This window comes from Cyprinus carpio, chromosome B8 (assembly GCF_018340385.1).
Source record: "Cyprinus carpio isolate SPL01 chromosome B8, ASM1834038v1, whole genome shotgun sequence".
NCBI lineage: Eukaryota > Metazoa > Chordata > Actinopteri > Cypriniformes > Cyprinidae > Cyprinus > Cyprinus carpio.
The window spans coordinates 22049164-22076327 of record NC_056604.1 but is presented as its reverse complement, the minus strand read 5'-3'; the positions used below and the strand labels follow the sequence as shown (position 1 = coordinate 22076327).

At 36.6% G+C, this 27164-nt stretch overlaps 3 protein-coding genes across 4 annotated transcripts in view; 1 reads left to right on the top strand and 2 right to left on the bottom strand.

The window, feature by feature from the left end:
* grk5l (G protein-coupled receptor kinase 5 like) overlaps nt 1–8840 on the bottom strand; it is a 55237-nt gene extending 46397 nt beyond the window's left edge. For both annotated transcript variants that reach the window (XM_042730132.1, XM_042730131.1), the window contains exon 1: nt 8111–8840. In XM_042730132.1, coding sequence (XP_042586066.1) covers nt 8111–8162 — 52 coding nt within the window. In that variant the 5' untranslated portion in view covers nt 8163–8840. The remainder of the gene's footprint in view (nt 1–8110) is intronic.
* A 947-nt stretch (nt 8841–9787) lies between these two features.
* On the bottom strand, nt 9788–12145 carry lsm1 (LSM1, U6 small nuclear RNA associated). Its single transcript, XM_019117289.2, has 4 exons — nt 11897–12145; nt 11521–11589; nt 10513–10628; nt 9788–10375 (listed from the first exon to the last, which is right to left on the bottom strand). The coding sequence occupies exons 1-4, from the start codon at nt 11940–11942 to the stop codon at nt 10205–10207; spliced, it is 402 nt and encodes a 133-aa protein (XP_018972834.1). The 5' UTR covers nt 11943–12145; the 3' UTR covers nt 9788–10204.
* Nucleotides 12146–12729: 584 nt separating this feature from the next.
* Nucleotides 12730–23407, top strand: bag4 (BCL2 associated athanogene 4). The gene is given in 6 exon segments (XM_042730133.1): nt 12730–13178; nt 15694–15700; nt 17548–17655; nt 17747–17938; nt 19135–19389; nt 22557–23407. Coding segments are annotated over 6 exon segments (1200 nt in total). The 5' UTR covers nt 12730–13029; the 3' UTR covers nt 23046–23407.
* The last annotated feature ends 3757 nt before the right edge of the window (nt 23408–27164 follow it).

Genomic DNA, 27164 nt, shown 5'->3' with positions numbered 1-27164 from the left:
TTACACAATGCAATATGCAAAGCATGGCATGCACTGATGGCTTGTAGCATGCAAAGCAGAATTTCAGACAAATAATGATATATTCTACCAGTCCTCTGGCCTAAAATGACCGCATGGTGCACAACTAATGGAGGATATCATAACGTTCCCACTTTTACCTCCATAAGTCAAATGGCAAAAAATAAAAAAAGCTGCTGATGAACACACACAGGGTGATGCATGGTATTTTTTTTACAGCCAGTCCAAATCGAGACTAAATATTTCACAGTTTGCTCTTCTCTCACACTCACATAAACACAAGCAGGCTCTCATGGAGATTGAGTGGGCTGAAGGCAAGGTTCAGACTTCACGACGATGGACCTTCCCTTCCATTAGAGTCTCTCCACTCAGAAGAGCTTTTAAAACTTTACTGCATTACATCACACAAAAAAAGCAAGAGACTGCACTTGAGGATGGGCAATAAAGCCTGTACAAAATTAGGCAAATAACAGGTGATCCTCAAATATGTATTGTGTTATATCTAATAAAAATGCATACTTGATGTATGTTCATTAACATAATAAATAACAGTTTGATATCAGATTATTTTCCCTTTAAGATGGCACTTCAGTCCAGTATTTCTAGGGCTGTCAAAATCCAGCTCTGGCCAGCAATTATCTCATCATCCAGCCATGTATTCTAAGAGTACCAGGACAGCTGAAGGTCACACTATCTTGACCTCTCCTTTTCCTTATGCTGGAATTCTGTTCTAGCACCTCTTCACCACTTACAATATCAGTGAGCAACTCTTAAAGAAACAGTTAATGCAAAAATAAAGATTCTATCTTTATTTACTCGCATTGACATTGCTTATTTTTTTACAATGAAAGTTTCTAATAAAAACTGGCAATCAATATCCAAAATGCACCATTAAAAGCTCTATATTATGACTCTTTTGAAGCCATATGTTAGCTTTGCGCAAAGCCAGAGCCATGTCTTTGTCATTGTCCAAATTCACAGTATTTATAAAACAGTAGTCAACAAGTCTCTGGATCACTATTTCTGGCAAGATTCATCCAATGGACACTTTACTATGCCATTAGGCCATGGGAAAGGATTCCTGATTGGCAGCGAAGCGATGCAACTGGCTGGTACTTTAGGTCACATGACACTGACAACATGACGAATGTAGTACATCTGGATTATATTCATACGACACACATTCATACTACTTAGAAAATACTTTAAAGGGACTCGAGGGAGTAAAGAAAAACTGTAAAATTACTAGAGTTTATTGTGAAGTAATTCATTAGAACTGTTTGCAATTTGATATTTTTCTTTTATAATTAGCCCACATTCACTCTTAATACGTCAAAAATGCCTGTTAATGTTTCTTGTCGTCACATCACATTCAATTATAAATTACATGAATCATTTTAAAGATAGACTACATTTTAGATTCAAAATGGCATAATTAATCATTTAAAAAAGGCAATTAACATTAAATAAAAAATAACCCTAACCAAACATAAAAATGAAATGTTTAGCTGCTTGCATCATGCTGAAATTCATGTTTGGTTTCTGTAAACAGTAAGGCTTCCCTTCAAACATTTTGACACTGATGAACGCTGTTAGACCTTTGACGTAGACAAAAAAAGTACTTTTTGTCATCCTAAAAACACATAAAGTGGTGCATAAAAGAGCAGCATTAAGAATATTAAACAATATGGATGGACAATTAAGACAATATCTGATTATTGGAGGAGGACACGTCCTAAACAGCAGAGGTCGTGTAAAAAAACGACAGCTCACTCTTTACATCTCAGCGACTAAATTTGTTTCCAGATTTTAAGATGCACATACAATTTCCAAACACCTTGCCATCTTCTCTAAATACATGCGCATTTGACTGAAAAGCATTAAATTCTGACTTCAGACACAACCCAGACACAACTTTCCCTCGACCACTTCTAAATGTACCCAACGTCACAAGTCTGTCAACACGTTAGTATGGATATTCACCCTGTGGAATTAGATCAGACAGAAATGACATCAGCTAAGGCAACAGACGTCCACTCACAAGCCAACTGGCCATTTACAATGAGTCAAATTCAATTTTCACGCCTATCAGTCTCGGCCCAACACAAGCTTCAGCACTTCTGCTACATATTTGTGTTGCTGGTGCCACAGCACATCCATCCAATGTGACAGTCACTGCTAGACTGGGTGTGTAAAAACAATGGTTTAACAAAATATCATTTGAGAAATATGTATGCCCGGCCTATTGGAGCAATAACAATGATTTTGCTGGGCGACATCAAAAATGTTTAGGCTTTAAAAGACAATGTTTATACTGTATGATATTGCATTTAACCAATTTAAAACTTTTTTTTTAAAATAAGAGAATTCTATTATTCATTTTATTATTATTACATCATTTTATTATTAACATTTACGCAGTGCTGATTTTTTTTTAACTTAATTTGCTATTCCCAGGCTTTAAAAATAAACACTTGCAAATCTGTCGTTATGCTATGTTATCACCAAATCTTGGATTCAATCCCTTTTTTTTTTAGCTTGTTTCTTTTTAATTAGCACAGGTTTAGCATTTCATTTTTTAACTGATCAGTTGTATGTCATTGATCTGAGCTCATTCACCTCAGTTTGAGTGAAAAAATATTATTTGGGGATAATTTTGGCAATGTTCTCTCAAAAAAGGTGCATGAGCTCAGAACAATACTACAGCATAGTGAAACATTTATAAGCAATCTTTCATTGGGAACACCACCACTGTGTAACAAAGCGGGGGGGAAAATCACTAAAATCAGTCAACAGAATCAGTTTTAGTCCAATGTAACTTGCAATTTAGGGAAAAAGAAAATCCTCTCCTTGCCAAAATCATTGGAATAAGTTAAGCAGCCATTGTTTGATCAAATAGTAGAATAAATCTAGAAATCTAGTTTCATTTAAAATAATCAAAGCATACTTAGCTTTTAACTAAAACATATAAAAAATTGGCATTCTGAGTGTTCTGTGAATGTTCTGAGTGATAATGCAAATGAGTGTTTGAGTCAGTCTTTAAAACCGATAAATTCAAATGAATAACGGATTCACAGAAAGAATCAACCATCCCAACTCTTAACGCTAGTAATAAAGTTTAATTTAGAGATTTGCAGCCTCATTTGACAGACAGCTTTGTCCAAAGCAATGAACAAGGCATTCCTTAAGAATCAAACCCATGACCTTGGTGTTGCTAGCACTATGCTCTACTGTTTCAGATACAGGAATTTCTTTTAAAAATATCTATTATAAATACTATTATATTATCGGTTTTAACATTAGAACACCAATGTTAGGAAAACAGGCAATAAAAACTGTATATAACCAGCACAAGTATGCAATACCTCAATGCACTGACGTAACTTTTTAGCGTCTGGCTGAAGCAGCAGCTCAAAATTTCCTTGTTTTATATGTGACACATTATTTCTTTTTCTCTCAATTCTTTCTCCCTGCTTTCACTGGCTTGCATTCACTATCAGTCTTTTTTTGCTCTCTGTACTTTAGCCTCCTCCTTTGCTTCTGTCTTCATTTAGATGGGTCAGGATGATGTTTATTCTTCAGGATTTCACATGGCACAGTTTTCAGCGAAGCGGAGCTGTCTGCCAGCTCCAGACTTCTTGAATGGGAAGGAGAGCCCCTCGTCCGTCGTCGTCATGGGTTACGACATGCACTCCACATCACCCAAGTTGTCAGAGGAGGCCAAGGTTGGATAACAGGCTTGCTTAGGAATTCACTCCTCACCATTTCTTAGACATAGTCAGTCACTCATTCTTTGAAAAGACACCAACACAATGCTACTTCCATGAGAGGTTGCCAAAGAAAAAAAATGACCTAAGGTCCTGGTTAATAGGCCTGCTCTGTTATTGTTCCATGGTACATTTCATGCTGTCGACTTAATAATGCAACAATCTAAAAACTCAGGATGGGTCAAAATGATTGAATAGTTATCCAACAATCAACTAGTTTCTGAAGATTTTTTTTTCCAACTATTTGAATCTCAGTTTTTCAAATGGCACATAAAGTTCAACTTTTAAATAATTATATTCAATAAGAAATGCGTGTGATTGGAGTGTACTGGATGTATAAAAAAATTATTATAAATAATTTCTCAAGAGTGACTAGTTGTCAAGAAAATGCACTGACAATCAACTGTCCAAGTCATTTACAAAAACATGCTGTTTATTTCACCACCAAACTATAATTATTCCAAGTGAAATAAGATGTTCACGAGAAAAACGTATGGAAGGAATAGGTTGGATGGTGAAAAGATCCATAACAGAATGAAATTGAATGAAAGTTTGCAAAAATAATGTCTAAATCATATCCAGCCTCAGTAACATCTGTTGAAATGGAATGTTGTTTCAGAGGAAGTTAATACATTTTAATAAAAAGATTATAAAGAAAAATATTAATTTGGAATAACAATCACCGATAAACCATTCAGGAAACTTAAGGTGGTTGGATTTGATTTCATATTGACTCTACATCCTACTCTGAGATGACCCTGGACTGAAGACAGTGAGGCAATTTTTTATTTTTTTTTCTATCTGCCTGTATTGTCTATCTGTGAAAATGACACCAGATATCTGAGGTCCTGAACTGGACTGATATTTTTGCCTTATGCCATCTTCATATTTCTCCTCTCATGAATGAACTTCCCTCATAAATCGAAACAATTCTCACAGCTCATTCTTATGGAAATTTACTAGTCTTGCAGAACTGCATAATGTATGTGCATTGAGACTTACTGTAACATTGGATCACTTCACCTGATGCAGCAGCTTACAGTAGGAAATGATGTCACTAGCGGTGGGAGGAAAGGGTGAGCATGCTTGAAACATACTCCATGCAAGTAATTGTAGCAACGCTTGCTCAGTTTGTGTGCCAGTGCATTTCAATGTGTGTCAGAGAGCAAGAATGTGCTGCAATCTCAGGCGCTCAGGCTACAATACAGAAACCTCCCACATTTACAACTTTACATCTTGCAATTGTGAGTGTATTTATTGCACTAACAGAGAGTTGCATTTGCAAGAACTATACATCTCACAATTGCGACTTTGTATCTCATAGCAGGCTTCAATATTGTAGTATGCATTACTGTATTCTCACAGTAACAGGAAACAAAGTTCCATTTGCAAGTAACAGATCTTTAAATCTCATAATTGCAATGTTGTATCTCACAGTTGTGACTACTTCTGTTTAAAAACTTTCTCACAATTTCCCATTTAAAGATTTTTTTATCTCATAATTGGAATCTCACATTTGCTAATTTATTTCTAACTTTCTCCCAGTTACATATTTTATTTTTTACTCTGAGATGGAACGGCCTTCCATAATATAGTTTGCATTAGTGTATTTCTCATGATAACAGGAAATAAATAATTTCACTTTTTTCACTTTCAAATAAAGTTACATTTGCAAGAACCTCAGATCTTTAAATCTCAAAATTGCAACTATGTCAAAGTAGTAAACTTCATCACAATTACCCATTTAATATTCTACTCTGAGGTGGAACGGCCTTCCGTATTATAGAATGAATTTGTATATTTTTCAGAGTTACCAGAAAAAGTTGCATTTGCAAGAAACTCAGATCTTTATCTCTCATACTTGTGACTTTTTATGCCACATTTGCGACTACTTCTTTTGGTAAACTCTCAAAACTACTTTTATAGCAGGCTACATGAATAACTGAAAATACTCAAAGAAATCAAAATTCAAATCAGTATGCATTAAGACTACACTCAAGGGCCTACCTTCTCAATGCCAACGTGATGTCTATGCCTGAATATGTTCAATCTCCGAGCAGACCATCATAACAGACGTAGATGGGTTTTCTGTTTAGTTTGGGCCTGCCTGTCTCTGGCCGGACTCTCTAATGATTTCGGAAGCCTGGCTTCAGCCATGTAAACAGACTGTGTGGCCTGCAAACTCTGCTTTTCCTGTTATCTGCTGCTAGTCGAACATTTGGACAAGAGTCTGCGTGCCTTGCGCCTCATTTTTTGCTCCAAACACAGCGCGATTAAACAAATGGGGGGACAGTCACACACACACACATGGACGAAGAACAAACAAAGCAGACCCTCACTGAACAAGTGCTCTCTCACACACATAGGTCTGCCTGCACACATCAATAAACACAAGACCACTTTAAAAAAAAAAAACTGATTTCCTGATGTGCAAAACTTGAAAAGCAGAAGCATGACAAGAAACATGTTTGTAGTAGCAGTACTAGTAGTAGTCTAGTTTTTAATGACATGTCAGCAACTGAGGCTATTTTCAAAGCAAGAACTGAGGTAGGTAAAAATAAAACCAAACAAAAATCTGAAAACTTTTTCTGGTAAAACCTTACTAAACCTAAGTGCATAAGAGAGCTTATTGAATAAAGAAAGAAGAAGAGCAGCACGGTCCAATCAAATATTGAAATGTTTGTAAAAAGGCTTTTTCCAATATTTGTACAAAGCATTGTGAAACGTCCCTTCAACAACTATGCACACTTGTCCTTTGAGAGAAACTCTATTGGAAGTGTGGAAAATAAAAATAAACCAAGCTTCTTTGATGAATTCTCATTTTAAAAATTCTCTACATTATTCAGTTACATCAGCGACCAGGAAGGCAGCTAATGTTACTGGCCTAGCCTGGCACTCTCTGTTCAACAACATAGCGAGGTAGACTGTAATCTTACACTTGTCAAAACCTGGTCATTTTTGGTAAACTCCAGGCTAAGGGCAACAAAGAGCACAGGAACTGATTACATGAGCGTGTGCCTCCAGGCCAACGGAGAATTTGGGCAATTAACGGACACAACGGTGCAAACCGTTAGTGGAAGGTATGGCTAATCAGGTTCGCCGGCTCCATATTTTGCAATCATTGAACAATGTCAAGACTGAACTCTGAAAGATCACTGAGAACAAGCTGAATGACGCATTGAGATGTAGCTGGAGATCAAGATCATGGCAAACTGCAAAGAATTAAAATCTGAATGACTTGTATTGTAACTGAATTGTAATTGCAAAACAAAAGAGATTCAATAAGTGATTCACTTCAGATTCACTTTCTAATCAAGTGTGAATTGTGAATAGAATATTGTTACTTTTGAAATGTACACACACAATATCTCTAAAACAGGTTTGCTGAAATCAAAACAACAGGACTGTAGTTAACTAACCTTCATACGAAAAATATAATATTTCCTTCCCTTTTAAAACCCATCAGGGCTCCATTATAATTTTCCATGATGTAAGAGAGCAGCTCTACACTTACAGCGTTTTTACAGCTTCACACAGATTATGTCACAGTCGAGAAAATTATTAATTAAAACCTTTGCTTTATTGTATGCAGTATCATCTCTGTCCTGTGATAAAGCCATTAAATGTCTGACAATAAGAAAGCACGAACTACAATCTATCTACCCTAGTACTGTGGTTCTGGTTTATATCTACAGTAGCTCAATCTGAATCTAAATCAATCAAGCTTCAGACGACACTTCAGGATAGCGGAATAATGGTCGTCTGACGAGGCCTTATGTTTCAAAACACCAGCAAAGGAAGTCGCGGTTATTGTGGTATCAGTGGTAACGGAGACAAGCGTCGTTCACATCGCCGTGTAGACAGTTTGACCTGGTTCCTACCGCGCTTGTGTTAACTAGCAGCGCGTGTTAAAAAGGTGGCAGCTGTAACATATCTACCATTTCCTCACACACACAGCTCACGTTTTGTAGCCCACCTCAGTGAAAACGTAGCATACTGCGAATGTAGCTTGTGGTTTTTTGTATTTATAAGAAACGGATGTAGGAGGCTGATGTTTTCCTTCGTTGGAGCCGGGAACACATACCGACTGTCAAACGATACAATGTAACAGCATTATGACGCTGGCGTTCTGACGTCGGTTACAGATGAAAGCGCCGCTGGAGGTGTTTGAAACAATGTTACAGGATAAATCCACACAGCGTCGGCTCGAGATTACATCATCACGATAGGTGCACGAGCAACGGTATCGCGGTGGGAAAACCTGGCAAAGTATGTGAGATTCAAGCACGTTAAATCACATTTCCGCGATAGTTTTCCGTACTCACCCTCTCTTGCCTTCAGGAGTACCGTGTTTGCAACAATATTCTCCAGCTCCATCAAAATAACCCTCCGTGATATTGCCGTGGAAGCCGAAGAGTAGATAGAGCTCCTTATTACTCCTCCCAGCCAAATACGCTATTTCCCGTCCGTACAAAAGTATTTAAATCAAAACCCTAGGCATTTTAAACTATCAACACACGTATAGACAAGCAAAACAACGAATCGCTGGCACACGCGTGCGGTTGTTGTAGTTTGCGCCACAAAACGCCTAAGGAAGGCATTGCCTGTTCAAACGAGCCACATGCGTCAAGTCCCGTTAAACCGAACATGCCAAAGACAGCAGGCCGAGGTCTACATCTACATCCTTCGAGGCTGCACGGCAGAAAACGGATCAAGAATCGTACTGTCGATCGCAGATGAGCTGTTGAAGTGCCGCTGTCACTATCAGCGTGCTCCCTCTCTCGGTGCGTAATCGAAGCAGGGCTGGGTTTCTGCTTTCATTTGTAATTTTTGGCTGGGTCCCAAGCGGCTTTCCCCGTGGCTCTGTTCAGATTTGCAGCGGTATAGCGGCAGTCAGATGGCGTGGAGATGTAAAGGGACGCGAGCGCGCGTGCGGTTATAACAGTATATGAGATTCATCTTTAACGCTTGTCATGTTTCCTTGTCATTCCTATTCAACAAGCGTCTGGAAGGGGCGTGCTCAAATGCAGCTGTGACGCACGGGACCGAGAACAAGCATGCATGGCTGTCAAAGGATATTTGATAGCAGCGCATTCATGTCGCTGCCGCTCATTCAGTCGGCGCTGGGCGCAATAAAACAAATTGGGATAGCCCGAGATTAAACGTCAAGGCCAATAAATAGCAAAGGAGAACAATCACACCCCGTTTTGAGTTAAAAGGTGGCCATTTTTACTCAACATTACATTTACATGGCGATTATAAGTTTTGTGTACTTAGGCTAATTGAGCAACTTTTGACTAGGACTTTGAATGTAGCCTACAGATCCATTCCCGCGCAGAAACTACAAACAGGATAAGTATATAAATTAAAATGCACTTTTAAATCCAATAAAGTGACATTTAGAGAATTTACCCCTTAACAATGCTACACATTTTCTACATGTACTCAAGAAACTGTATGATCTGCATTACAGACATGATTTTTCTAAGTTGAGAATGTATATTTTACTAGCAATTTCTAAGTGAAAACTATTACACATACCAAATTTTGTGTAGGCACTTACTGTAATAAATCTGCAGCTTAGTGCAATATATTCAATGTAGATATGGCCTATGTGAAAACACTGCTGTGCCATTTTAGCTTGTGTCTAACAGAAGCTTTACTCTGTGATGTCCTTCCGAGACCTATTGTCTGAAAACAGAACAAAGGCAAAATCACCCCCTAGCTACCGATTAATGCAAGGACATGCTTCACATGAAAATCCTAATTGGGCCACTGTTCAAACATATCCTAAACCCATAGGGAAGATTAAGCAAATAATATTTTTTAATAATATTATGTACTATTCAAACATGTAATGTAAATACACTCTAACGTGTTAAAACCTTGTTTATTGGCTTCTAAAAACACTTTTGGAGATTAATCATTAAAAATCATTTTGCGTCAAAATTAAATGTGGTTTCTCAGAGGCAAGTAGAGTGAAACAATTAATGAAAAGTAGATTTTCATTGGTATAAAATAGGTTTAATAGAACAAAAATATTTTCAGTGTTGTTTCATGTATTTTACATAATATACCAACTTAATAACCATAGCGTCATATCCAAAACATAGTGAACACCGAAATAAACTTCTTTTCTTGTATACCATTATTGTGGTTTAAACAAAGTCAACAGGCCAAGTGCTTCTGTTTGGTGCTCCATCCTTCATTTCACTATGGCATCTGCCATAAAAGAAACAAAGATGGTGGGCAATTCTCAAAACATGACTTTACAGCAACTAATTTAGAAGTCACAATCTCGTGAGACTCACTCCTCTATCATTCGACAGAATGATTTCAGGACAGAATGTCTTCTCAAATCAAACAAAACCATCCAATAAAACAATTAAATCATCCAAAAAGAACTAAACAAAGTGGTTTCAGAAATCATCTAATGTGTCAGCTTTAGGGATCGATAAGCCTCGCTCTTTCACCGCCTGTAGCTTCAGTCTCTCCGACTCTTGCTTGGCTTGCTGTTCTGTCCGCTGTTCCTCCAGGATCTCCTCAATGGAAACTCGCTGGAGGATCTGATCACACTCTTTATCCAGATCCTGGAAGGAAAAAATAGCACAGGGTGAAATTTCAGTGAGTAGTGGCGAGATTTATGATTGGTTACCTTCATGAAATGTTGCTTCTTCATACACAAAGTCATAACATCCTTCCAAGGGCAGAATGAACATGTACTTACTACTTCTCCAAGCAAGACGACATTTTCTCCTCTGACAACAAATATCCCACGAGGTATGTCACCAAATTTCTTACCAACGTGAATACGTTCAACAGTTTGATGCAAAACTAAATTAGTTGTGTGTGGAAAAAAAAATATTGTGTAATGTTTTCTGTTTTGAAATATTGTTGTAATTTTTAGGGGTGTGTATTTTGTATTTTTTTTTTGTATTTTTTTTGTTGTTATAAGGATTATTTATTCACCCAAAAATGACATTTCTTTTTATCATTTGTGACCCTAGACCACAAAACCAATCATAAGGGTACATTTTTTTCAGAATTGGGATTTATACATCATCTGAAAGTTGAATACATAATCTTTCCATTGATATATGGTTTATTAGGAGAGGACAATATTTGGCAGAGATACAACTATTAGAAAATCTGGGATCTGAGCGTGCAAAAAAATTTAAATACTGAGACAATCGCCTTTAAATCTCCCCCAAATGAAGTCCTCAGCAATGCATATATTACATATAAAAAATTAAGTTTTGCTATATTAACGACAGGAAATTTACAAAAGATCTTTATGGAACATGATCTTTACTTAATATCCTAATGATTTTTGACATGAAAGAAAAATCAATCATTTTGTCTCATATAATGTATTTTTGGCTATTGCTACAAATATATCTGTGCAACTTATGACTGGTTTTGTGCTCCAGGGTCACATTTACTCTCCCTCATGTGGTTACAAATGTGTACGACTTTCTTTTCGCAAAACACAAAAGAGATTTTGAAGACATCATTGGACCCCATTGACTTTTACTGAACAGGCAAAATAAATAAATAATTTTTCACTGTTTGGTATGAACTGACATGAGTCTGAGTAAATTACACATCACATTATTATTACACAACAACTTATATTTAATTTGAGACCTTCACCCCAACACCAAACAGTTGAATGTCTTGCAATAAAATGAAAATATTTCCTTGCAAATTAACAACGTCAGGCCTCCATACATACCAAACTGATCTATGCTTCTAAGAATCCCAATCAATGTTCTTCCATCGCGAAGCAGAACAAGGTGTTTCTCTAACAAGAGGAGAAATCAAAGCATCGTCAGTCACATCAATACTGTTGAACTCGAATATTTTCACATGAATTTATTACATATGATCATATTAACGTCTGCACTGAGGCGATTATTATTCATGCGAGCTACTTCATCTTGCAGAACAAAAGCCAACAGGACAGGATTTCTATTTTTTATCAAAAACATGTAACGTTACCACCATCGTGACTTTTATAAACGCTCAGAGACGAACATCATTACACAAGGCCAGCTGTGTCTCCGCGTGAATTCACTCAAATACTTTTCATTCTTTCGCAGTTAACTTACTATCAATGTCCTCGATGAGGCTCGCAGTCCCTGGCATGTAATTCATTTTGCTGACATTTGGGAGATTTTTTTTAAACGTAAAGTATCAAGCCATTGACCATTTCAAATGTGTATCCTTATTCCACAGGATGTGACAGTGTGAAAGTGCTTCCGGTTCATTTTAACCCTTTAAACTCTCGCTTGCTTGTTCTAAGTTTAACTTTAAATTATTTTTAAACTGTGACTGACGGCTAAACGGCGCCATTTCTCTGTGTTTTAGTTAGATTCACTGATAATCAGTGGTTAGATTATATAATGCGGATCATTTGAGTCGGATCTTCTCAATGAACCGGTTGAACTGGTTCACAAAACCCGCCCTCACTGAAACCTGTCTTTTTCAGACAAGATATGTAATTGGATTTTACTCTGTAAGAAAAATCCGTAAAAAATACAGCATAATGTACCATGTTGATTTTTTACAGGTGTTACCCGTATTTTGAATTATGCCTTGCATAGTTTTGTGTTTAAGGAAATGTCCGTAAACTTAACAGGAATTGTACTAATACTTTTCTATCAGGACATAATCCGTTTTTAATACAGATTTTTCTTACAATGTAGTATTATTTGAAGCAACTAAAATTATATTATATTAACGGTATAAATTATTTATGTCCTTAGGAATGCGATCAACGTTGGCACGCGAATTTACAATAAAAATTAAAAAAAATAAATAATAAATCTGTTATAAAATATCAAATTAATTACGTCCATGACGATTACGTTTTAATGTGAAAGAATCACTGACGCGAATCTCTTGAAAAGCGGCAATGTACTTCCCATTACAAGAAGCGTTACCGTTGTCACGTGAGAGTGGCGTCACCGCAGTTCTCGTCTCCTATTGGTCGGTTAAGCTGTCAGTCAAGTGGCGTCGGCTGGCGAGTTGAGCTGAATGACAGCGCCGTGCATCAGCAGTGTATATACAAGACAAAATGGGAAATATATCCAGTTGACGCACTGTAGCTACAGTTTTTTTTTTCTGAAACGTGGCGCCAGACCATTGAAGACCGGTTTTGAGAAGTCCTCTTTCATTCTAACCCAAGCTGTGACGGACAGAGGTGAACTTAGGACGGAAAGAGTTCGTGGTTTAGTCACGAATGGCTTTCGACTCAGTTGGCAGCGACAGAGGCGGAGGTGAGGCTGCGTGGATCATGCATCAGCAGATGCAGTCCGATCCCAAGTCATCCTGGCCTTCCAGCTACAACTCAGACAACAATAACTGGAACAACGGCATGGTGAGGCTTTTGTCAAATGATAGGAAAAATTAGCATGGACGCGGTAACGGCAGATTTAATGCTTTCTCACACGGCAAAACAACGAGCTGTACGCCGCTGACTCCACAGTGTGGCCCGCAGGGTTTGTTAAATCAGGCAAAACCACATACTTTCTGTCTAGCGCGCTCGTGTTTGCATGGACAGTATTGTTTACTAGCGCAATTAAGTACGATTAAGTATAATTTAACGTAAAAACAACGCAACGCGTCACTTATGACTCGTGTGGAGTTCATTTTCAATTCTAATTTCTGTCAGAAAAATTCACATCGCGCTTGCCGTTTGTTTTCTGGTGTTGCCATAGTTACTAATAATAGGGCCTACTTATAATGAGGCAAATTATCGAAAAAATCCCATATAATTTCTAAAAAAAAATGGTTGTGATTGAACTCGTAGCGGAAGAAATATGGAATAATATGCTTGGAATTACCTGATATTATTAATATTTTAATAAATATCTGACAACAAGAAGGACCCATGATAAAGATAATATTTAAATATGTCTGTAATTAACCATTTACTTAAATTTTAGGTGAATCTAATATATATATATTTATATCAATGTGCAGTATTGGGTTGTGATTTGGGAACATGGTTTTAAGGGGAATGAGTGATCATGTTTAGGCTAACGTTATATTTTATTTTGCCATTTTTGTGGTTTTTTTTTTTTTTTGAGTTGTTTGCTTCTTCATTTTTTTTTGTTATTTTTGTACATTTTGTTGGTATACTGAAAAACAATGATAAGCTTATCATCATATCTTTTTATTGGCAAAAAAAAAAAAAAAAAAGTCAATATTTATTTTACAATGTTGACCCTTGTTCTTCATAACCTTTGCAATTGGCTCTGGCATGCTGGATATTAGCTTCTGGGCCAAATCCTGACTGATGGCGATCCATTCTTGCCTTATTAGTTCTCCGAGTTGAACACAATTTTTGGGCTTCTTCTTGTCCACTCGTCTTTTGAGGACTGACCACAGGTTCTCTATGGGATTGAGATCCGGGGAGTTTCCTGGCCATGTCTTGGGATGCACCAAATATTCGGCAACCGTAATAATTGCCAGAAAACAGCAAAAAAATCTCTTTCGGTGTTTGGCCGAATAATATGTACCAGGGTCAAAGTCCAAAATACGAGGAAAATCAGCACTGAACTTGTTACTGGATAGTTGCTCAGTACAATTTTTGTAAATTTTTTAAAGGCATGTGACAATGTGATACATGGGACAAACATCTTCTCAAATTTGTAATGAGAATCATTTAAAATCTGCATGCTGTTGTTAACAAAAAGAAGCACTGAGATCTTCCTGCGGGTTTCTGCCAAATAAAAGCAGAGAAAAAGCAACAACTCCATCGACATTCATAAATGATAGTATTGTAATTTTACTGTCTTTCTGTAAAATAAAATAAAAAAGACAATGATGATAATAATTACTCTACATCAGATCTATTAATACATTTATTATAACATTCACACATAGTGTTCAAATTTTAAATATATTAATGTTTTAAAAGAAGTCTCTTCTGCTCAGCATGGCTGCCTTTATTTGTACAGTAAAAAATACATGCCTGATTCAAGTCTCAAAAAATGGCCAAAAAATATTATTTTACTAACTTATTATTAATTTTAAGTTAAATGTTGTTGTTTTTTTTTTTTGTTTAATGTCTGCTAGAAGAATGTTAAAAAAAATCAGTGTTAAGTAAATATTTTTAAATTGTTGTTTTGAAATTGATTTTTTTATTTGAAAAGCAGGACAAAACTGTAAAAAGCACATTTTGGAAATTTAATTAATGCAATGGTGAAACAAAAAAGGTAAAACAGGCCTACGTGGGGGAAAAATGTGGAAAACCATGTTCAGTATTCATTTTGTTTGGCTTCAGCTTGGGGCCAATAATTTTCATTTTGGTGCATCGCTTAAAACTTCAGTGTAATGATCTTCGAGCCACTTCTTTATCACTCTTGCTTTGTGACATGGTGCTCCGTCATGCTGGAAAATGCAGGAATCATCACCAAATTGCTCATGGATCATTGGAAGAAGGTCTTGCAGGACAATTTGATACCATTCTTTATTCATGGCAGTGTTTTTGGGCAGAATTATGAGAGAGCCCACTCCATCGGTTGAAAAGCACCTCCACACATGGATTGTCTCAGGATGCTTTACTGTTGGCACAACACAGGACTCATGGTAGCGTTCACCTTTTCTTTTCTGAACAGTTGATTTTAAAGATGTCCCAAAGAGCTTCATCAGAGAAAATAACTTTGCAGCAGTCTTCTGCTGTCCAATCCTTGTACTTCCTGCTGAATTTCAGTTTTTCCTTGACGTTTTTCTTGGAGAGAAGTGGCTTCTTTGCTGCCCTTCTTGACATCAGGCCGTTGTCCAAAAGTCTTGGCCTTACTGTGATGCAGATGCTCTCACACCAACCTGCTGCCATTCCTGAGCAAGCTCTGCACTGCAGGAGACATGAGTCTGTAGCTGACTCCTCAGGAGGAGACAGCCCTGGTGCTTCCTGGACACTCTGGCACGTCCTGAAGACTTCTTCACTGCAGTCAAACCTCTCTCCTTGAAGTTCTTGATAATCCGGTAAATGGTTCTTTCAGGTGCAATATTCTTTGTAGCAATTTTCTTGCATATGATGCACGGGTTGCACGGTAAATCACATGCCATTATCATGTGCATCTTGTCAGTAAAGCCGGTTCTGTGATTAGTAGTAAATCTCCTTCACGTGCTTTCAGGTGAAGTGTCATTTAATACACAGAGCTGTAGATCACTGACGCAATAAGCAATACTGCATTCATAATCGCAGATGAATTGCCTTTGATTATGATTTTGATGCAAAGCAATGATGCCTGCATGTGTTTCTTTGGAGATAACCTAGGGTGACCATATTTTCATTTTCCAAAAAGAGGACAGTGGGTGTGGGGGGCTGGGCGTGGTTGGTTGGTGGTTAAAGTAATGCCTAAAGTAGCGCAATGACCATATCCCAAATATCAAAACTCAAAATGTAATTTCCATACCTAAAACACATATTTTACATTAACATTCACTATTATGCATATTGATCATAAACAGCTAAAAAGCTTACCACCAGTGGCCATCCTTCACAAAACTAAACATCTAGCAGTTTTATCACAGAATGCAAAATGTTTCAATACAGACATTTCAGTCAAATCTAATTTATGCAACATTTCATGTGGGGAAATCATCCCATGGTAACAGTTTAAAAGTAGCCCAATTCCATCTGAAAAAATAAATAAATAAAAAGTGGACTTGACAACCGTGCATCCAACACGAGCTGGAGGAGTCAGATTTGACTGATCACGGGTTGAGAGGAGAGATGGCTGACAAAATCATGCTGGAAGATTAGCTGTTCAACAGACCCTGAGCTCATTGACAAATATCTGATCTTCCTTTACACAGAGCGCACGTGATTGCTAAAGTAAAAGTGAACAGCAAGCGCTCATTCAAAAGAGATTTAAATACTATGCATATTGATAGCGGCTCCCTGATGCGGGAAAATTCTATGCAATATTAGAATGCTTGCAGGAGCACTGGACACAAAAGTCCATGGGAGCAGGCTGTGATGGTCAGAAATTCAGCAGGAGCAGGATTAATAAAACAGTTGCTCGCAGGGCTCTAAATCAAAAATGCACACAATGAATGGTGACTGTGGAAAGGAAAAGCCGAATCCCGGACATCTTGGGAGATTTAGAAATCCCAGCCGGACGCAATTTTTTATGTCTGAAAAGAGGACATGTCTGCAAAAAAGAGGATGCATGGTCACCCTAGTTAACCATTGCTAACAAGAACACAATGATTGGAAGTGCTTCTTCCCTCCTTTTATAGCAATCAGTCTGCTCTTATGCTCTAATTAGTATGATAGTGATTTCACCTGACTAGTACTCATTCACACTTTCACAAGTGCTGCTGATATGATTAGTCAATTAATGTTATCTGGTCATTTTGTGTCAGGAACAAAAAACAGTGAAATTTGTTTTGTTTTTTTTGTGTGAAAAGTTCATTTTTTGGCCAAAGAATCTTTTAGCAATTATTTAAAATGCATCTGATCACTCTACACAATAATCTAGAAACAATGTGAATGAACACCACAACAGCTGACACTGCAAATTTTGCAAAACACAAAAAAGGGGAAAAAAATCTGTTGTTTTCTATCTATCTATCGGCCTATATATATATAATATAATATAATATAATATAATATAATATAATATAATATAATATAGTTCTGTATAATAGAATATAGTATTATACTAGATTGTAACCGCTATAATATAATATAATATCTTATCTGCATGGTACCCATTATATAATATAATATAATATAGTATAGTTCTGTATCTATATTTATAGATTGTAACCGTCTCTGCATGGAGGAACTTTTTTATTTACGTACCCCCCTGGAGCTGAGGTCAACGGACAGGCGTCATACAATCCCCAGGTACTGCCAACATTTCAGGCTTATGTAACGCCCTCTTTCAATCAAATACACAGCAGACTCACCCCGCTTCATTCTGCTGTGCCCTTTTCAGGCAATGTCAGCCTATCCCAATGGGGTGTACAATCCAGGACAGTACTCCACGAGTATGCTACATCCCTCCAACCCCTTCTACTGCAGTGACCAAGTTCCTTCAAGACAGCCTCAGTATCATAGCCAGACCTGTCCTGAGCAGAATGCGGGGGGTTCAGCTCCTCCCCCCTACCCTGTACCTCACTGCCAAGGGGTAAATTCAGTTACATGTAAACAATACAAGAATGTAAATTTTTTGGGTCAATAGTAAATAAAAGTGTTCATAATAAAGTAAAGGAAAAATCTATTAAAACTCTACTTTAAAACACTTAGTAATGTATTCATGTTGGTTTCATGCGCTTCTATAAAAAAAACTATTTAAAAAAAAAATAAAAAGTCAATGTAATGATAACTGTTATGTGGATTATCAATCAAGTAGAAAGTAGTAACATATTTTTCTTAAACCTTGAATTCATGTGTAACAACTTTGCTATTGTTAACTAAAATATTTTTCATAATTAAAATGAAGCTCAAAAAAATAAAATAAAATATAAAAACGAAATGGAAAAACTCTTGAACCAACAAACATTAATTGCCTTTTTAAATACTGTAATTTAAATAAGGTGAAGTTATAAAATTATTGAAACTAAAATAGAAATAAATGAACGATAAATAGGAATATTAAAAAGTAATAAAAATGAAAGCACAACAAAATTGGCAAAATGAAACCAGAAAATATAAAAATAAAAACTAATTCAGTGTTTGTTTGTGTGTATATGTGACCCTGGAGCACAAAACCAGTCGCCAAGTCGCTGGGCTATATTTGTAGCAATAGCCAACAATACACTGTATGGGACAAAATTATAGATTTTTCTTTTATGCCAAAAATCATTAGGATATTAAAAAAATATCATGTTCCATGTTTTTTTCTAACGTAAATATATCAAACTTAATTTTTAAATAATAATATGCATTGCTAAGAACTTCATTTTAACCACTTTAAAGTTGGTTTACTCAATATTTAGATTTTTTTACACCCTCAGATTCCAGATTTTCAACTAGTTGTATCTCGGCCAAATATTGTCCGATCCTTACAAACCATACATCAATGGAAAAATTACACATTCACCTTTCAGATGATGTATAAATCTCAATTTCTAAAAATTGACCCTTATATCTGGTTTTGTGGTCCAGGGTCACATATATATAATTGGGGTATCCACATTGTGATTGGTGTTTTAAAATATAGATTTTTAGTTAAGTTATATTTTTAACAAAAGTTTTTGGGAGTTGCTACACATGATCATCACAACATCTGGACCAACATTGTCATATTATCTGATATTTTAAGAGACTTATTAACTTCCACAGGATTCTTCTTTTTTATCACTTCCTTCTTTCTCCTGTTAGGCCCCTGGCTACCCAGGAGGATCATACCCACATTATGGAGAAGGATGCCCTCCGAATGCTCCCTACCCCAACCAGCAGCCCATGCTCTCGAGACCCCAGCACGAGACCTGGTCCCACTCTGGAGGATACGGCCACACACCGCCCCAACAGCAATGGCCGTCCAATACCCAGACACCCCATGGCCACTATAACCATGTACGACCACCTCACCCCCCACCGTGGCAAGGACCCGCACCACCTCCATATGAGCACAAGGTATTTGTGATGTTTTACAAGCTTGTATAAAGTGGTATAAAAGTTAAGTTTTTAAAGCTTTTTCTTTAAGTTGATTGGGATTGGGAAAATACAAATAAGTAAAATAAAATAGAGAATCATTTTCTGACCTTTGGAGAAAATCTTTGCTTTGTTGTTTCTAAGGAACTGTATACTGTTACTATATAGCACATAACAAAGCAAATTGGAAATAATGTAATTTCATAACATAATCTGATAAACTGTTAATTAATAGCAAGCGAATGATCAAACATCATTACATAGTTCTTATTTGCAACTGTAATATTTGGATATTTGAAACTTAATTTAGCATGTATGATTACATTATAGATTATTGTGAACGTGATATATAAACTAAGCTATCAAGCTAATCAGGTTTCTGTATGCTTTGCTAGTTCATAAGCAAACTAAAACAAAAATTAATGGCTGTTATAAGAGGTTAAACATAATTGATTTTCATAACATGATGTGGTAGGAGCTGGAATCAGGCACTAAAGAGAGTAACCCTTAAAAGTAATTTAAGCCAATGTGGTGAATTGGGGTCCTAATGGAGACCTGATTTTGAGCGAAGTCTTAATTTATCACCATACTGGACTTCTATGTAAATATGCCTTCTTTATGTAAATAATGCCTGATAATTTATAATGGTTAATACTTTTTGATTAACTATTACTTTAAAGATTATGGCAGGTCATAGAAATTATCATAATAAGTTTCAGTTTTAGATTGAAATGTTTTATATTCAAGCTAAATTGAGTTTTTGTGTTGTCGAGTTGCCATCTTGATCTATCTGTCCTAGTGTACATGACAGTGTATTTGAATACTGACGGATTAATACACGTTGCGTGTCACCCATGTATTTCAGAGCAAGTGTACAACACCGAGGCCATGGTGAGGCCAAAATAAATATGGATTTGTTTCTTCAATTTTAGAGTAAAACATTTACTTGACATTTTATGAAGACAAATTATTGCATCAGTCCGCCAGATATTGAACTTCTAAAGTGCAAGTAAACGTTCTGACTGGCACTTTGGCAAAAAGTAAACGTTCTGACTGGCACTTTGGCAAAAACGCAGTGGGAAGGCTTATTTAACAGTTAAGAGTCTGCTGGGTTCACCTCATGTAACCCTCCCACAGCTCAACTCTCCCACTATCAGAACAAGTTACTGTACATCACAATGCTCGGATTTCCTGTTTTCAGTTATTCCGAATTTGGAATGCATTTTAAGAATACTTTTCCCATCAACTGGTCAAAATGCACAACACCGCTGTTTGCTGCTTGAAAGACTTGTGTGTGCTCTGATGTAAACAAGCACGGATGAGAAGCACATGGGGGAACACGTGAGAGACGCGGTGAATGAAAGCGAATTCACTCTCTGACAGCAGATGGCGCTAAACTGCAGAAAATGCAGCCGTTACCCTGGAAACCACATAAATAAAGCAGCTGCTATACTTTCTAAAACGTATTTAAATAGTTTTAAATAGCCATTCAGATTAGTGGATTTGCTATGGTGTTCATTACAGCGCCAAATACTTAAATATTTAGACTTAATAGGCTTTTTATTTTCAAACTTTTTTTTACATTTTAATCTGGACTACGACATGGCCTAGATATTGTTTAAAAGTGTTTTGATTCTTTATTGTTCGTTCACACTTTACATTAGGGCTTCATTTTGTTATAGTTAGTTTTTTTTTTTTTTTTAGCAAACTGCCAATGAAAAATTCTTCTGAACATTCATTAATCTTAGGTATTCCAATATATAACACGTTGTTAAAATCGAAAGTTGCAGCTGTGTTTTTTAATGAGCTAACATGAGCTATTTTTTTTAACAGATTAATAACTTCTGTAGCAAATGTAGCTATTGCTCATTGTGAATGTTAATGCATTAACTAAGGTTAACTAATGAGATCTGATAAAAGCAGACATGAAAAATGAAAATTTGATACCGACATATCCCTAGTCATGAGTGATTAAAAAAAATTTTTCGGCTCATTTAATGAGGCATTGTTACATCATACTTGAACCTTGGTTTCAAAAATCAGAGGATTTGCTGCCAGATGCAATTGATTTGGTGAACCCATGAATGAGTATATTCGGGTCAGTTTTATACATTTTTAATTAATGAATTTTAATATTTATGCTTGTATAATCCAAAAAAGGAAAACAATTGCCAAGCTCTGCTTAACACACACAAAAAACTACAAATTAATAAATCACCAATTTTACAGAACCTTCATATATTAGCCACATCTACATGAAGCGAGAGCTTTCTCTATCCAATCTTTTTTTTTCCTCGTCTCAAGAATTCTCTGGGTACACACGAAACCACAAAAGCGACATAAAACGATATAGTGTACATGCCAGTCCAGTATGTGGCGCTGTAATTCTGCCACAGAGATACACTAAAAACAGAGAAGACTTGGAGCATGCACATAAACCTTGCGCGCTGGATACGAACGAACATGGAACAATACATTTATTAATCTGTGTTCATGTTAGTTAATAAAAAGACAATCGTTCAGTGTTTGTTCATGTTGTTGTTGCTGTTACATGACGTAGAGGTGTCTAACTAGGGGTGAGACTTGGGGTAATAACTTCATCATTTCGGTACGGATTGGCTGTACACGAAAACGCAAAGGTGTCATTTTTAGATTTATCCACTCTGGGACCCTGTTTCAAAAAATAGCGGTTTCACGCTCCCAAAATGCCAGATCCATCTGGACGAAACGCCAATACGATACAAAATTTTTATACAGTATATATAGCTAAACGCACAGCCGTGTGGACGGGGCCCCATTTAATACATTACACTTTCATGAAAACATTTGCAATTGGTTTGTAAAAGATTTGTAAAAAAAAAAAAAATGTTTCAAGTTCTTTAAAGCAACAAATAATTTTACGAATCAGTTGATTCAGAGTTTTGAAAAGCTTTGTTTCTCTCATCAATAGCATATAAAGTATGCACGGCTAGAAAAATTGGGTTACACGCATAGGCCTATAGTTTGCGCATAATGAAAATTATCACATGCACTATACATATACTTTAGCTTACTTGTAAAAACCAAGTATACTTTGGATTTAAAACATGCAAAACTGGAATTGGTAAATTGTGTAATTTTTATTATCTAAATGAATATCTCTCTCTTAGGATCCACCATATCAGAGTCAGCCTCATATGCACCCTCGAAACCAGCCTCCAGGCTCCAAACCACGAGCCAGCACTCCAAACCCAACTCCACCTCCACCCAAAGCCGCCCAGTTCAGCGCTCCACCTCAAATCTACAACAAGGCTCCCTCTGGATGTGGAGGACCCGAGCCCAAACCAGCCCAGAATGAACAACTTCCAATGTCTTCCCGCCAAGGGTCGCCCACTCCAGCCCCATTAAGCGATAATCCCAGCCTGGCTCGAGTTCAGCAGGTTCTGGCCAGAGTTCAGCTCCTCCTAGAGGACGTGGATGAGTTTGTGGGGAAAAAGACTGACAAGAGCTACCGTTGCCTGGAAGAACTTTTGACAAAAGAGCTGCTGGAATTGGACTCGGTGGAGACCAACGGGCAGGACGTCGTTCGTCAGGCTCGCAAAGAAGCCGTCCAGAGGATCCAGGCTATCTTGGACCGCCTTGAGAAAAAGGCTTTCTAATAACAGAGTGGATTGATTATGAAGGTTCTGGTTGTTTTTTCTTTTTTTTTTTCTTTTGAATGATATCTTCTCATGATAACAGATTAGGATTAGGATTGCCAGTTAGTTTGCCAGCATTAACGTTGTGGTGTTTTGGGGTCATGTACCCTACTGATGGTAATTCATTAGTTGAAATACAGACGCAAAATGTCCTAATCATTGCAGTGCCATACTCAAACCAGCCTTCTGCCATCCAGCAAAGAGCAATGGCAGTCTGACATCTGCTCAGAATTAAACATAAGTCTCATTGCATAACACCATCTTAAGACTTTCTTTTTTTTATTGAGTCTAGGCAGACTGAAAGGATGATAAAAAGATAGTTAATTCAAATTTTTTTTATTACTTGGGTTTTTTTTTTGTAGAACTTTCTTTGATGATAGGATTCTGTTCTTGGAATGTTGTTTAGCACTGCTATTACACCAATACATTCTTACATTTATTGTAAAATATCTTGATTTATAAATAAAAGAAGGTCAGTTTTTTTGTAAGTCACTCCATTTAAATTCACCCATTTTCTGTTGTATGTATTAGTTTTATCACCAGTTTCATTCAGTCACTTTCCTTGTGGAAATTTGCCAAATTTCAGCATCAAGAAGGTCCATTCTCCAATGCATGCAATGCATAATTTCTGTTGATTAATGTTTAAATTCCCAATCTTGGAGATTCCTATTGAAATTATTGGATTTCGCTAAATTTTCGCTTAAATTTCATAACAGTAAATGTGACTGGACCTCAACTGATTACATATGCCAGTTTTTGATTCAGATCATGGTTCTGTCTCGTCCAAACTGAGTGTTACAAACCCACATCTTGGACGGATCTCAGACCAACTCTTCATGCTGCAATTGGATCCGTAGTTCATGTCTCGTTACTCTTTTTCCAGACCTCATCTGGATTTTAAAGACCCCTTAAATTAAAAAATGGCATTTTGTGGATTTTAGACCATATTTGTTAGCTTTTGAGACCATCTTCATGCTAGTATACTATTAAAAGTTGACAAACCTTCAGTACCACTTGCCTCTAACAGGCAATAGTGAGTAGCAAATCATGTTTTTTTCAGTGTATCTGTGTCAGTGTTCAAGTGGCGGTAGCCATCTGCGGGCCTGTATACAGTCCAACAGGAGGCCTTTTTTAAAAAAAGACAGAAATAATGTACAGTTTATATCTGAAGGACTGGAGCAGGAATGCGGATTATGGACAGAACATCAGCACTTCTCCATGGAATTAAAGTTCCCTTTAACTTCAATACATTTAATACTTTGCACCAAAGTCACTGACATCATGGACCGTACAACAGGTCTTCCTCCTACAACACGGATTTTATGTCTGATTTGTAACCAGGAAAAACAGTGCCATAATATCAGCAGGTGCTTTTTCATACCACAACAGAGAAGTATCTCAGACACAAAAAACTGCAAATCAACTGAGCTCTGCATGAAGTCTCGGTTTCCATGTTTATCGTTACTGTATGTTTTCTCTCTCTTATGTATACCTGAAATTGTTTATTAGATTAATCTTTACAGAAAAAAAGAAAAGTATATTTGTATAACGAATATATTGAAAACACAAATCCCAAGCAAGGACCAAAAACCTGCCTGCTGAAGTCCCCATGTAATGCATGTTTTTGAACACAAGCGGGACTGTTTCTGTCATGTTGTAGGACTGAATAAAGGTCAACGGACTGTAGGGTCTCATATTAAAAATTCAGACATTCAATTCAACAGACTGTGTGTCATCGGCTCTAATATTTCTGTAGACAACATATGCCTTTATTTACATTTATTAGTAACTTCACTGTAATAGCCCGTTTGCAAACCATAACATACTCAGTCCTTTCCCATAGAGAACAGAAAAAAGATGTAGTTTCTTATTGACAAAATATATAATTTATCAATTAAGTTTTCATTTAGAATCCTAATATGCTGAAAACATAAACGATTATACTTGCAATCTTTACGTTTCACCGAGTCCGACTTGCTGATCAGAGTTGCCAGGTTTTCACAACAAAACCCGCCAAATCGCTACTCAAAACTCAATTACATTTCAAGGTGGATCCCCCGTTAAAAATCACAATCCGTTGAGGTAAAATACACGTTTTTGATGGCGTTCACCTGGAAAATTAGCATTTTGGGAGCTAAATATTACGTTATTGGTGTCGCTTAAACCCGCGGACATGAAAAACAACCTGCCGCAACAGTGTTAAAGTCGCCCAATTCCGCGGAAACTTGGCAACACTGATGCTGATTGCCTGCTTATGTGTGTGTAAGTACCAGAGCCGTTAAATACGGTTACAGTGCGCGCGGAACTGGAAAGCCAATCACAAGCAGTATGTAAATAATGTAAGTAAGAAGTCCAATCACAATTCAGTATTTAAACAAATGTATGTAAGAGCACCAATAACAATCCAGTATACATAACTGATAAGTTGTGTAGATTCAAATATTAGGCTGCCTACCCCTACTAGACAATAACGCCATAAATTTAAAAGGTGAACATTTTAAAAATTTAAGTCAATGAGAATTTTCACAATTTTACTTTATATTACTCTTTCTTCTTCTTTTTTTTTTTTTTTATTTTTTTTTTTTTTTTACAGTGGCCAATAGGCTACCTAATTGACAACCTAGAAACAATCATAATTCACTAATCCATGTCAATTTATGTTAAATTTACAGTTATATCTGTTCTCCATCGCCTTAAAAGGTGTTATTTTTACTGTATTATCAACAAAAGCAAAGGCCGGTGAGCACTGACCTGTAGATTACAGCAAACTGTCTGTAAATCATCGAGCAGATCACAGTATATATAACACTGCATGTGTAAATGATCTGCTGTGAACGCGCAGAGCCACGAGACTCCCTGTTCCTAACATAACCCCTGACCTGGCATACAAAACACGGATTTTATTCACGCACACTATGCATTGACAGTTTGAATAACTTTAACAGACGGATCTGGTATAGTGCCGTGCGCTTAAATCAATCGAAACAACGTATCTTTAGTGCAATATTAACAAAAGCAGCGCACACCAAACGCCCATCTACACTTTAAGAGGTCTTGCAGGTCGAAGTATTCAGACAGTAGCTCACGTTCAGCTCTGGTGGTGCTCTGCACGAGGTGCTGCTGTTCCTAATGTAGTGCATGTTGTTGAACACAAGAGGGAACTGTTTCTCTATAAATGACTAATACCAAAGACTATAGAAATATTATATTGAAAGGTTATAGCTAGTAACTAACAAGTCTTTTCCACTCAAATATTGATAATATTTCAGATTAACAAACACTTCAAAATTGTGATATGTAAACAACAGTTATATGATATGTTCTGCTAACAAGAACAGAGCATCTGGGGAGTAACTATGAAACGTTAACGTTAACTATGAAACGTTAACGGAATTACATAATTTAATTAAAAAAATAAATGTAAACATAAACTGTTATCAGTTACAGTTACTGAGAAAAAATGTGTAATTAAATTACAGTTACCTATAAAATTTTTAAAGATTACAAAGGGGGTTACATCTGAATATTTTCACCCACATACAGATTTAATTGATTTATTTCCTAAAAATTGCATTGACTGCTTTAAACTATGAGACACCAATGTTTCAGGAGTTTAGGACACAGAAAAGGGCACGTTTATTCATTAATTGTTTCATTTCCTATCTGGGATTATGTCTATGCTTTTTTTGTTTGTTTGTTTTTTAATTAACTGTTAGATGCCAGTGTTTCCTATGCAAAGAACTGATTGTTTTAAAAACCGTTTTATAGCTATTAAACTATTTCTTGTTATGATTTTAAATCTGTATTTAACCTCAGAATAATCTCAAAGTGAAAAGAGGTGTTAATGTCTGATTTTGTGGTGGCTGTGCTTTAAAAATACATGATTAAAATCTTAATTGAAATAAAGGTTAGCCCTGCCTGGTTTAAAAGTTTGAAAATGATTATCAGTTGAAAACATTCGTTGGAAATTCTAACCTTCCCAACATGGTCAACTAATAAGTACCTGGAATGCCTGCAAAACAAGTGTTCTGCTGACATTTTATAACCTGTATGTTCAATAATACTGCTGTGTGATGCATT

Coding starts and splice junctions, on each gene's coding strand:
- lsm1 (XM_019117289.2), bottom strand. CDS start 11,942: ATGAATTACATGCCAGGGACTGCGAGCCTCATCGAGGACATTGATA. Junction 11,590..11,896: donor CCTCATCGAGGACATTGATA/GTAAGTTAACTG, acceptor TCCTCTTGTTAG/AGAAACACCTTGTTCTGCTT. Junction 10,629..11,520: donor TAGAAGCATAGATCAGTTTG/GTATGTATGGAG, acceptor TTCCACACACAA/CTAATTTAGTTTTGCATCAA.